Genomic DNA, 12,882 nt, shown 5'->3' on the forward strand with positions numbered 1-12,882 from the left:
GAGTTGGTCTTCTCATTTGTTGTCTTGCAGGGGTTCTCTGAATCTCTTGTGTTTGGATTTTTTCATCCTTGATGAGATGAGGGAAGTTTTCTTGAATGATTTCATGAGATGTTTGTTCCAGTGTGGCTTCTGTTTCTCTCTCTCTGCCTGAGGAAGCCCAATTACTCTTAGGTTTGGTCTCTTGAAGTGATCATTCATCTCTTGCAGGTTTTGTTCTGTCTTTTTGAGCTTCTTTTCTATGCTTTTGACAGTTTGGGTTAGTTCTGTGTTTTGGTCTTCGAGCTCCGAGATTCTTTCTTCTGCTTGGCTAATTCTGCTTTCCATGCTTATTAGTCTGTTATTCATTTCCATCATAGTATTCTGTACTGCTGTTATTTCTGACATCAGCTTCTTCCTATTTTCCTCTTGTCTCCTCAATTTTTTACATTCTCTCCATTAATGTCTTGATGTCTGGGTTTGTTGCATGTGACCAGTCATTCTGGGGGCTCTTCATTGTTTGTGTTCCAAAATCTGTTTCTCAGTGTCTGATCTCCCAGGGATCTGTGTGAGACCTATATTCTTCTTTTGGTTTTTCTTCATTTGTGAGGTTTTGTCCCCCTCCCTACTTTTTCCTTCCCTCCACGTCACTGTCTTCTTTAATTCTGTTATTCATGGGTAAAGGGATTGGTTTTACTACTGTTTGTTCAATCTCCTATTCTTCATGTATGCCCTCTTACTTTGTTCAATTCTGGAGTTGCACTGTAGGTTGGGGGTGGGCCTTTTTGCAGTTTTGAGATTTACTTAAGGGGGGAGCTGTGATTCAAAATCTATCTGTAGGTCCTAGTATTTGTTGACAGGTGTGTGGATAATCTGGAACCCACTTCCCACTGCCTTGGAATCTGTCCGTGCAGTGGGGCTGTAGGTTTACTCCCTGAAATAAAATGTGGTTAGCAGAGGGAAGAGAATGGAGCAGACAGTGGGTTGAAGAGGTGGGTGGAGTGATAAAGGAATAAGGGGGGAAACAAATGTGTGTCAACAAATGGAGAGAGAGACCTATACTGAAACAGATAAAAACAATAGACCACAGCTACAGACAAACCAACTCCCATACAAAAAAAAAAAAAATAAAACATATAGTGATGCCAGCATACAAGCTAACCAACCACCTTATTGGTGTGCTGTTCCTCTATACAAAGATATGGTTTACAGAGAGAAGAAAAGGAAGAGGAAAAAAAAAACCAAAAAAAGGAACAATACAGAATGAATAGAATTAAGTCATTAAACTAACAGAATCAATGAAGCACACTCTGAGACTTTTCGTTTAAGTCCAGTGTCATTTTAGTTCTGATTTCTAGCTTTCTTTTCAAGCTGGTAAATTAGTTTGCAGTTAGGTTCAGTTGCCCCTGGTCTGCTGTGAAGGACAGTTCAGATCACCCTCCGTTCACCACTCTGGCCTATGTCTTTTTCAAGCTTGTTTCTCCCGTTTCGGTGTTGTTACCTTGAATCGCCAGCAGGTGGTGCTATCTCAGCTGCTCGCCCCAGAGAGGGTGGGGCTGGCCAGGAACCGGGTAGAGACTGGAGATGGATGCCTGCCTCAGGGCACAGGCAGGAGACTCATGGCGGGTAGGACGTCTAGGTCGCAGGAGAGGTGGCAACGATCCCAGCAGATCTTCCCTGAAGGGGCTTCAAGGACTGAAGTCATGGATCGCCTCCGACCCGGGTGGTGCTATGTGCTACCAGCGGTGGCGGCGTCGTCTGCGCTGCAGTGGCTTTCCAGTCCACTGCGATGCCCCAGTGGTGGCAACGGCCGAGCTTCGTATGAAGAGCAGGCTGCGATGTTGGGTCTGCAGCCCCCGGGGCGAGAGCCAGAAACCCACTGCAGTTCTCCTTTGTAAAGGGTTTCACAGACCAGGTTGCCCCGTTGCCATTTTGCCAGAAGTCTGACTTTATTTCTTGTAAAGGGTTATACCCACAAGGTGGCCATCTCTGCCAAGAACAGGGATTGGCACCCAGAAGGAGGAAGATTTAGGCAGGAGCTTTCTGCTGAAAGAGTTGTCTAAACACACATATTCAGCAGGTTATAGGAGGAGATATGAATGAATATTCATGAAGGTAGTCATGACCATGAACAAACATGCTTGTGACATACAACCCATGTTCACTTTGGGGTGGAGAGTTAACATTTAAATGCATTACAGTCAAGACTTATGCATTAAAAAGTGTTTTCAGTACAGGAAGATGTGCAAGTAAACAGGTCTGTAAACCAGACAGAACCAGTCCTTGGGGAATGTTTCTTACCAGGACAACTTTACTGAAATCAGTCTCTTGTCCTATCAAAGCTGTAATTATGACTGGTGGAACAACAAGGTCAGTCAGCATCTGGAACAACAAGGTCAGTCAGCATCTGGCTAGTCGGTGAGCTGCAGTGGTTTCAGCGTTGATTATCTTGAGGCCAGGTTTACGTGATAGAGAAAAAGAAGAACCCTGTGGCATTTAGAGCAGAGCTTATTCTTTAAGTGTAGGGAGGAGTATGTGACCTAACCCTTGCCAGTCATGGCCTTAGGTCTGTGTTTATAATTTGGTATCTTATTGCCACAGAGAGTCCGTTCTGTCAGTCTTATGATCTGTCTTTTAACATTAATAACTGTCACTTATTGCATCTAAACCACAAATAGGAGGGGATTATAATGAGGTGTATCTCACCTTCCATCCAGTCATAACTGGGGACTAAGAATGAAATTTTGAGTAGGCAGATTCATAAAATACTGGAATAGAACGTAGAATAGAACTTGTATGGTCTGACCATGGAAATGTGAAATCAGGGAATAGGTGAATTATTACCTTCGTGTTATGCACACTACCCAACCAGATAAGTATTTGAGGTGTTTTTAAGTTCTTGATTCATTCACTGAATTCATTGTTTGTCTTTTTCTTTGATGGTGAAATTGTTGACCTTGATGAATATATACTAAATATATTTTGTATACATAAATGAACATTAATAAGAGAAAATCAGACTGGCCATATTCTTCTGTTTTATGTTTTGTAACACAGTTGATCATTGGTCCAACAAAATATCTGTGCCTGGCCTGTGAGAGACTGTTTCATAGGACTCTGTCTTTCCTGTCTTCTGTGGTTATAATTCTTCTGTGGTTATAATACTTGGGTCAGTCTGGGAAGGTGCTGTCTGTTTATTTTTATCTTTTTCTGAATATTTTATCTCATCATGGAGTTTGAGTTGGACAAGTTTTACTTTTTTTTTTTTTGAGTTGGAGTCCTCACTCTGTCGCCCAGACTGGAGTGTAGTGGCCTCTTCCAGCCACCGCAGCCTCGACCTGCTGGGATCTGGCAAGCCTTCCGCCTCAGCCTTCCAAGTAGCCGGAATTACAGGCATGCGCTACCACGCCCGGCTGATTTTTCTGATTTATTGTAGAGATGAGGTCTCACTGCCCAGGCGGGTCTCGAACCCACGGGCTCAGGCAACCCACTCACCTCAGCCTCCCAAGGCGCGGGATTACAGGCTGAGCCACCGAGCCCGGCTGGACAAGTTTTACTTTTAAACACGTGGCATCTTTTTGATTTTTTTAAAGCACAGAGCATTCTGGCATGTGTTGTCTTCACTCTCCCTGGGCCTTCGTGCCCTGCAGCCCATGAAAGCACTTAGAGAAGGCAACATGGGTTTTCTTCAGTGACTAGTAGTGTTTGGTTTTTACCTGTATTGCCATTATGACTTCAAAATGAAATAATTTAGTAATAAAAAAAGTTACTTGATAAAGGGCAGCTGTTTCACAGTGGCATTCCACCCAAGTAACCATTGACAGCAGCATCTAATTTGATGAATTCTTGTTGATTTTTCCAAAGATATGAATTGGCCCAGCAACTGCAGCAGCACCAGCAGGCAGCCGCAATGGATGACAGCAGTGTGGACCAGCAGAGCGTGCAAGTCTCCACACCGATGCAAGTGGAAATCGAGAGTGACGAACTCCCACAGGCAGCCGAGGTGGTCACGGCCACCCCTGAGGCCATGCTGGACCTGGAACCCCAGCATGTGGTAGGCACGGAGGATGCAGGGCTTGGTCAGCAGCTGACGGATCAGCCCCTGGAAGCTGATGAAGGTAGAGGTTTCGGGATCTCTGCCTTAGAATGATTTATACAGAGATGTACAGCCTTTCCTATTCTCTGCAGTCCACTCTGGGATCTTCAGTCTCTGACTTTTTAAGTCATAGTTTGTGGTATGTGTGTGTGCGTATGTGTGATATTGAACATTTATATTGCCCCATATATTCTTTAATCAGACTTTTTCCTTCAATTTTATTAGCTTTTTGAGGGCAAGATCCTTTTAAGCGCACACACACATACACACTCTCACCAAGTAATTCGACTTCTTGTAGGAAATTTCAATAGTATTTGAAGTCTTAGGACTGTAACATATCTATTGTCCATATTTTGATATAGGTGCTTTCAGTATTTTTCCTTACAAATGTGTAGGCATGTATGTGCGTGTGAATATGTGTTTTGTATGCATATAGAGTTTTAATAGGAGTAGGATCTTTCTGTGCATACTTGTTTGTAAACTACTCTTATCTCTACTGTATTGAGGGTATGTTTCCTTTTATGTTTGCATCTGTATGATGTGTGGCATTCTATTACAGTATATTCAGAGTGTAGATTTAGACTGATGCAGGTCAGCACACCATTTTTACTGGTCCACAATGGATCAGTAGGCTTCTGATCCAGAAGATAAAGCAACACATTGCTTTCTTAGTCAATAGAGTGTAGCTCCAAAAAAACCAGCTCGTCTGGGCACAGTGGCTTAGCCTATAGTCCCAGCACTTTGGGAGGCCGAGGCAAGAGAATTGCCTGAGCCTGGGGGCTCGAGATCAGCCTGAGCAACTTGGTGAGACCTCGTCTCTACAATAAATCAAGAAATAAGCCTGGTATGGTAGTGTGTGCCTGTAGTTCCAGCTACTTGAAAGGCTGAGGTGGAAGGATCTCCTAAACCCAGCAGTTTGAGGCTGAGGTGGCCATGAACAAACCACTGTACTGCAGTCTGGGCAACAGTGTGAGACTCCAACTCAAAAAAATAAAAAGTCAGTTCCACTGCAGACAGTGTGCAGGGACATGGCTGGTGTGTCTGGCCAGGCTGTTGTCACTCACAGACCTATACACAGTCAGCTGCTTTCTAGCTTACTGCTTTGCTTTATGAATTTTATTCTATGGGCTGTATTGTATAACTGTATTGTATACTTCCTGATCTCTATGATGCCTGCAGTAGCACACTCAAGTTACAGAATGTCATTTCATTTGAGAATATTACTTTATGGAACAATATCTAAGTTTTAGGACAAACTGTAAAGATCTTAAGTGATGATATTCTGGAAATACAAAGAGAATGCTTTAAATATAATATGTACACACATTCACACACACAAATGGTCTTTCTATTGTCTTTTCAAAATAAAGAGGCTGATATGTGAGAACTCACTAAAGTGTACTTTTGGACAGAAAGGTAGGTAGATGTGAAATAACTTCCAAACGTATGACCCCCTTTTTCTGCGTTCCTGTCCTCAGATGGGTTTGTGGCTCCACAGGACCCTCTGCGAGGGCACATAGACCAGTTCGAAGAGCAGACCCCTCCACCGCAGTCCTTCGAGCCAGCAGGGCTCTCCCAAGGTCAGTGGTGGGTTTTCAGTGAAGCTTGTAAATGAACTCTACCTGGGTTGGTTTTAATTTTACAATAGTCTTACTTGTTTTCTCATAAGGCTCTTCAAAAATTTATGGTTTCAAACCAAATAACTTTTTTGCATGCATTGTAGTTTGTTTTTTTTTTTTCTTTTTAATTGATACATACTGTTTTGTGGTCTGCTCAGATCTGGAAAGCAACTTTCACAACCAATTCAGTGTGTAGTTTCTAGCCAAGAAAAGATGGTTAAATACAAATGGGGCCCTCGTGGTAACTGGGTGTTGACGGCTGGTCTGTCAAACCTGCCCTGTGGTGATGTGTGCTGAGCACAGCCTCCTGCCAGTCAAAACTAGTCCTAATTCTAATTCAGAAAGTAGAAATGTCCCTTTAGACATTTTTAAATTTAGAAACCCAACTTTTGTTTTTCTTTTTTTTTTACTTTTTAGTGTAACTTTACTGTTTTTTTGTAACCTCTTTTTTCTATTTTAAGGTTTTACAGTGACTGATGCATACCATCAGCAGCCTCAGTTTCCACCTGTCCAGCAGCTACAGGATTCCAGTACACTTGAGTCTCAGGCCCTCTCCACAAGTTTCCACCAGCAGAGCTTGCTGCAAGCCCCTGCTTCTGATGGTATCAGTGTGGTGAGTGAGTGTGGATGGAAGGGATGTGTAGTGATCAGTAGTGACAGATGCTGCTTTATTCTTCACTGTCATTATCTAAAATGTCCTTAAGAGGACATGCTCACTTCTTGTAACTTTAAGGTTTTTTGCATCACCTGTAAGAACCTCTGTGGCTTTCTTTTTCTTTAAGACATGTTAATTTTACTTAAAGCCATGTTGTGACTTTGCCTTTTTTATTGAAAGCCAGGAAGCTAGTAGAGTGTTCTGAAGGATACAGTGTTGTTGTAGGCACAAAGCCTAAACATTTCCATTTGTGGCTTTTAGAAGGAAAAGACAATGAATGGTGACATTAAAGTCATTAAAATTTCATCTCTTACTCACCTTGGAAACTTTTAAATAATTTTTAATAGTGATGAAAACGAGTTTTTAAAAAGTTTTCAAGCAAAGTTTATTTAGAAAGTAAATTAGAGAGAGAGAGAGAAGATTCACCTTCCCAAGGTAGGGGAAGGGGCCAAAGCCAAGAAACATGGGGTCCATAGCTCAAAGAGCCATGTGGACACACTAGAATTTAACAAAGCAATAGCCAAAAGTTTTTAATAGTGATGGAAATGATTGATCAATTGTTATCTCTCTCTACAGTTCACCTAGGGTAGCTTTATGCAAGTGGCAGGCCCTCTAGTGAAAATTTCAGAGCATTTTTCTCATAGCTGGAAACTATGTGGTTGACAGCAGGTGTTGAATCTAGGAAGTGGAGGACATGAGCCCTAGCAGCTGGTCCTGTACTCTAGAGCCCTGTGAATCAAACCAAGCAACATAGTTCAGTTGTTATACAAAGTTGTACTGATATGGTGTGGGAGTCTGGGGAGCAGTGAGAACTAGACTGCACAAGATGCATTTGCTGCACAGAGGCAGGCGCTCTCCCTTTTACAGTCGGCCCTGTGACTGCCCATGCCTTCTGAAGGGGAGCATGCCCTCTGCCCAGTGTGGACATGTCTGAGTTCTGAAGTGGTCAGGAAACATTGTCCATGTTTCTGTTTCATCCTTGCTGTGGTGATATGGGCTGTAATATCTATTAGGAAGGCATGGGGTTAGTGTGACAGTTCCTGAGGATGAAGAATGCATTTTCTTTCTCCTCCTGTTGTTTTTGTGACAAGAGGAGACTTAATATTTTTTGAAAGTAAGATTTTTATTCACTGTCAGTTAGAGTAGGGCAGATAAAAGAGTAATTAAGATATATGAAATAATCAGTTTCATGGTTAATTAAACTTTGTATTAAGTAGGTTAGTAGAAAATAAGTTGTTATTTATTTCACAAAATTTGTGTAAATGACTTCTATCATTGCTCTGGCCCAAAGGATTGCAATGGACTACTTGGGGTTTCTTCTTTTCAAGCCTATCATTTTATGAATGTTCTTATCCTTGGTTCTTAGTTATTTTATATTTATTTATAGATATCCAAGTTATCTGGTTTATGCTTCTCTTAACTTTTAGACAACTCGTTTGATTCAAGAGTCATCCCAAGAGGAGCTGGACCTGCAGACGCAACGGCCCCAGTTCCTGGAGGACAGTGAGGATCAGAGCAGGCGCTCCTACAGGTATTGTCAGCACAGACCCTCCCTGCCCAGCCTACCACCTGCCCTGACAACAGAGTGCCAGCAGTGGGCTTTCCCTGTTCCCTGAGAATTCCCTGTTCCCTCAGATCTCTGCAAAAGTTTCCACTGTCACCCATGAATTAGAAACAAAGGATCTGAGACAAAAGGGATAAATTTGCTGAGATTTTTACTGCTAGTAAGTGACAGGGCCAAGGTTTGGAAGTGGCAACCTTCAGCCTGTATATTTGAAGTCCTCTGCTATAGCTTTCTGCCACACTTTAAGTCATTATTATCCTGTTTTCAAAAATAACTTAGTATTGTGCCTTTTAGTCAAAGACTCTTTATTTGCTTTACATGTAGCAAGCTGTATGCCAGAGTCAGCATAATTACAAAGACAGCTGTTCAATATGTTCAACCACTCACTCCATAGTCCATACTGAGTGCCTGCAGTGCCAGTGCTGACAATACCTGTAGGAGCACCTGCTCATCTAATGATTTGTTTCTCGAATGAAATCTTAAGTACCTTGAACCAGCATTCTTACACATTAGATTATTCACCTTCAGAAGGGTGACAAGCTAATATCTTCGTGAGTTTGCAAGTTCAAAAATACATTAGAGCAGTGATTTTTGCTTTGGGAATCCAGGGATTCTGAGGGATGACATAGATGAGCTTCAGGATTTCTGTGACTCTCCTGATGTTTTATTCAGTATTATTTGTTTGCTAGTGAATAATTTGGGATTTTTGCACTGTCACTTTTAAGTGCAATTAATGTTTTCTCATGATTCCTTCTTGATATCTGCTCAGGTGTTACTGGACTTTTAGCCTGTATCATTCATCCATCCATTCATTCAGCATTTATTAAGGCAAACACTAGGAGTATATTAGTGAACAAAACAGAAAAACAGGCAAAACTCAAACCTCTTGGCGTTTACATTCTAGAGGATAGTAATACTAAGCAAAATGAATAAGTCAACAACACAGTAGATGAAATGTGACTGTGCACCATGGAGAAAGGTAAGACAGGTAGAGGAATTCTAGTGGCTGTGTGTTAGCTGACTGAAGAGTTGTCACTGATATTGTAAGACATGGCCATAAGCTCTGGAATCTCTTTAGAAGACAGAACCTACAGAATTCATTGCAGGTCAAGATGTGAGAGAAACAGAAGAGTTAGGGATGACTACTAGAATTTTGACCTGAGCAGCTAGAAGGATGAACTTGCCATCACTTGGAAAAAGGATAAATCTGGGAGAGCAAGGTTTGGTTCTGTGTCATTAGGATTGATGTTTGGGACAAAATAGTATGTAGGCAGTTCTTTTCATCAGATTGGAATTAAGTGAGGAGATCCAGGCCCGAAGTACACATTTGGGAGTTATCAATAAACATAGTATTTAGAGCTGAGGAGGCATGTCCAAAAAAGAGAAATGGCTCAAAGATGGCACCCCTGGCTGCACCAGGAAGTGGTGGCTGATGAGAGGAAGAACCAGCCTCAGAGAGAGAGATGGACTGCCTGTGAGATGGAAAAGAACTTGGTGGGAAATGTTTGCCTGCATGTGTATTTTTTTGAGGAGAGGATAAGTAGCTTTCATTGGATTCTCAAAGAGATCAGAGATCCTTCTCCAAGACAATAAGAAACATGGATCCTATGGTCTGTAGTTTTCCCCATAATGTACAATAAGAGTAGAGAATGGCGAAACTCCTGGAGATGTGCTTCTGGGCAAGCTTATTGCAGATAAGCTGTGCCTATAGATATGATCCTTGGGACTCGACATGTATCCCCATCCCTTGCTGGCCAACCTCACTTGAGTATGCCTCACAGAGTCATGATGAGGGTCACTGGCCTGCTGGCACCACACCCAGCACGACAGCTGTCTGTGGTGGCATTGTCATATCTTTGGTGTCTATACTGCAGGCTTTTCTTGGACACTTTGGAAGAATAGCTGTGGTCAACAGAGCGGGCATGTGTTAATAGGGAGAGAGTGCAAACAGACTTTCCACAGGTGAAAAAGGGGCCCTCTCACGGAGACAGAGCTTGGCTTGTGCAGTGAGAGAGTGACTGGAGTAAGACCAGGGTTGGCAGGGGCTAGATGATGAGGCCCTGCCTGTCAAATTGGTTGCTGAAGGGTACATTGTTTCTCTGTGTTATGGCCAATTTGGTGGTGGTGGTAGTTGGTTTTAATTAATAGGTATGATTGTTTTGAAAGACTTGCTCTCCTTGCTGGAGAACCTGTTCTTAGTAAATCTCAAGTGGTTTTATGGTACAGTTCTGCGAATGGGTTATCTAGCATTGACATGTAACAGAATCAATCCTCATTTCACTGGTAAGTACTGGTTTTCTAAAACCAGCTCATGAATATTGTTTGCTTTCTACTTTTAATAGCTAGCCTCACCAAACCAAATTTTTATACGAGAGTAAAATTTCAAAATGTATTTATGCTCTTCCAGCCTTTAGTTTGGACTTCAGTAGATTGTTACTTGACTTTGTGAGTACCCAGTTCAGACATAGAGGCTGTAGTTTAGGGACTTTGCTAATCTCCTGTTAGAGATTAAAACTTGGGAATGAAAATAATAAGGGAATACTGACAGAATAAACTTTTACTAATATATGAATAGGAATTTTAAAATTTATAATTATCTTAATTCTTAAAATTCATTAACATTGATCCTTAAAATTCATTAACAACTCAGTGGAAAACAATACTGCATATTTACATATTATTCAGAATAATTCCAGTACACTCTGATGTATATTTTACAAACCAAGAGAGTATGTGGATTTTCATTTCTAAGTGACTAGCCATAAGAGTAATTCTGACTCTGGAGCAACAGAATGTTTCACAGTGTCTGACGACTCATTAAGAAAAGCACATAATATGTTTTCTTCCTGTTATATTTAGAGAAAGTTTCTAAGTAATCAAATATTATGTTTGCTGGGGATTTACTACAAGATTTACTAATTTTGAAGTAATAAAATATATTTAAGATTCCAAATACTCGAAGCAGAGTTTGATCTAACAAATTATTGTTAATATTTTACATTTTATTTTATTTATTTATTTTTTAAGTTGGAGTCTCACTCTGTCACCCAGACTGTAGTGTGGTGGCCGCTCCTGGCCACCGCAGCCTCAACCTGCTGGACTCCAGCGATTCTTCCGCCTCAGCCTTCCACGTAGCTGGAACTACAGACACGTGCTACCACGCCCGGCTAATTTTTTGAGTTATTGTAGAGATGAGGTCTCGCCTGCCCAGGCAGGTCTTAAACCCATGGGCTCAGGCAATCCACTCACCTCAGCCTCCCAAAGGCACGGGATTACAGGCTGAGCCACCGAGTCTGGCTATTATTTTACATTTTATGTTACCATTTTTTAAGTGTTGAGGAGCACACCTAAGTTCTGTGATAATTATGCTAGAATGTTCTATGGTTCCTGGTGAAGCTTGTTTGCTCTTTCATTCTCAGGTATTATATTTATAATTGTGCCGTGAATAATGGGGCCTGATCTCTCTACATGTTTGGCTTGCAGATGTGACTACTGCAACAAAGGCTTCAAGAAGTCCAGCCACTTGAAGCAGCACGTACGGTCACACACAGGGGAGAAGCCCTACAAGTGCAAGCTCTGTGGGCGTGGCTTCGTTTCTTCTGGGGTCCTCAAGTCTCATGAGAAGACACATACAGGTCGTTGTCTGCCTTACACTTAGAGATTATGCCAGTTTTGTTTTTAATAGAACAGTTTATTGAAATATAATCCACATACAATTCATTTCACCCACTTAAAATTCAGTGGTTTTTAGTATGTTCACAGAGTTCTGCAACCATCACCACTGTCTAATTTTTTTTTTTTTGAGTGAGGATCTCACTCTGTTGCCCAGGCCAGTGTGCAGTGGTACAATCATGGCTCATCACAGCCTCGCCCTCTTGGGCTCAGGCAATCCTTCCACCTCAGCCTCCAGAGTAAGAGCTATAGGTACATGCGACCACACCCAGCTAATTCTTTTATTTTTATTTTTAAATTTTTTTGTAGAGACATTTTCTTCCACTTTGACCTCTCTATGTTGCCCAGGCTAGTCTCAAACTCCTGGACTCAGGTGATTCTCTTGCCTTGGCCTCCCAAAGTATTGGGATTATAGGTATAATTACTGGTAGGATTACACACCCTATTCACCACTTTCTAACTTCAGGACATTTTTTATTACACCCAAGAGAAGTTCTGTATCCGCTAACAGTCATTCCTGGTCCCCCTCAATGTCTGCAACCCTAGGCAATTTTTAACTTCTGTTTGTATAGATCTGCCTGTTCTGGACATTTTATATAAATGAACTTATCCAATATGTGACATTTGTGTCTGTCTTTTTTTCACTTGGCACAATGTGTTCAAAGTTCATCCATGTTGTAGCCTGTGCCAGCACTTCATTCCTCTTTATGGCCATAAAATATTCCGTTGCATGGACAGACCCCATTTCACTTATCCTTCCATGAGTTGATTTCGATTATTTTTGTTTTTTGGCTATTATGAATAATCCTGCTGTGAACATTTATATAGGCTTTAAGTGGACATGTCTTTATTTATCTAGGAGTGGAATTGTTTGGTCATATGGTAACTGTGTTAAAGCTGTCTTCCATAGTGGTGGCAGCATTTTACACACCCACCAACAGTGTAGAGGATTCTGACTTCTCTGTGTCTTGCCAGTGCTTATTATTGTTTGTCTTTTTATGACTGTTCTCATGGGTGTGAAGTAGTTTCTCATTGTGGTTTTGAATTTCATTTCTTCATTGGCTAATGATGTTGAACTTCTTTTCATGTGCTTATTGAAAAACATCTGTTCTCATCCTGTGCCCTTTTTTACATGAGTGTTTGTCTTATTATTAAGTTGTAAGAGTTTTTTTTCCCACTATATTCGGGCTGCTGGACCTTCATCAGATATGTAGTGTGCAATTACATATATTTTTAATCTATGACTCAGCTGTTTAATACATTAAATATGTTTATTGAGCATATTAATAATATGCATGTT

General features: G+C 41.3%; 1 protein-coding gene across 1 annotated transcript in view; it reads left to right on the top strand.

Annotated features, from left to right (window-relative positions):
* The window catches only part of ZNF236 (zinc finger protein 236), a gene marked incomplete at its 5' end in the record, with an annotated part of 108,464 nt that overhangs the window by 44,331 nt on the left and 51,251 nt on the right, over positions 1–12,882 (top strand). Inside the window, 5 exons of the mRNA XM_008060792.1 lie at positions 3,841–4,094; positions 5,551–5,652; positions 6,153–6,304; positions 7,774–7,877; positions 11,394–11,545. Of these exons, the coding sequence (XP_008058983.1) occupies positions 3,841–4,094; positions 5,551–5,652; positions 6,153–6,304; positions 7,774–7,877; positions 11,394–11,545 (764 nt within the window). The remainder of the gene's footprint in view (positions 1–3,840; positions 4,095–5,550; positions 5,653–6,152; positions 6,305–7,773; positions 7,878–11,393; positions 11,546–12,882) is intronic.

Source organism: Carlito syrichta, unplaced genomic scaffold, assembly GCF_000164805.1.
Source record: "Carlito syrichta isolate Samal-C Ts95f unplaced genomic scaffold, Tarsius_syrichta-2.0.1 Scaffold304732, whole genome shotgun sequence".
Taxonomy (NCBI): Eukaryota; Metazoa; Chordata; class Mammalia; order Primates; family Tarsiidae; genus Carlito; species Carlito syrichta.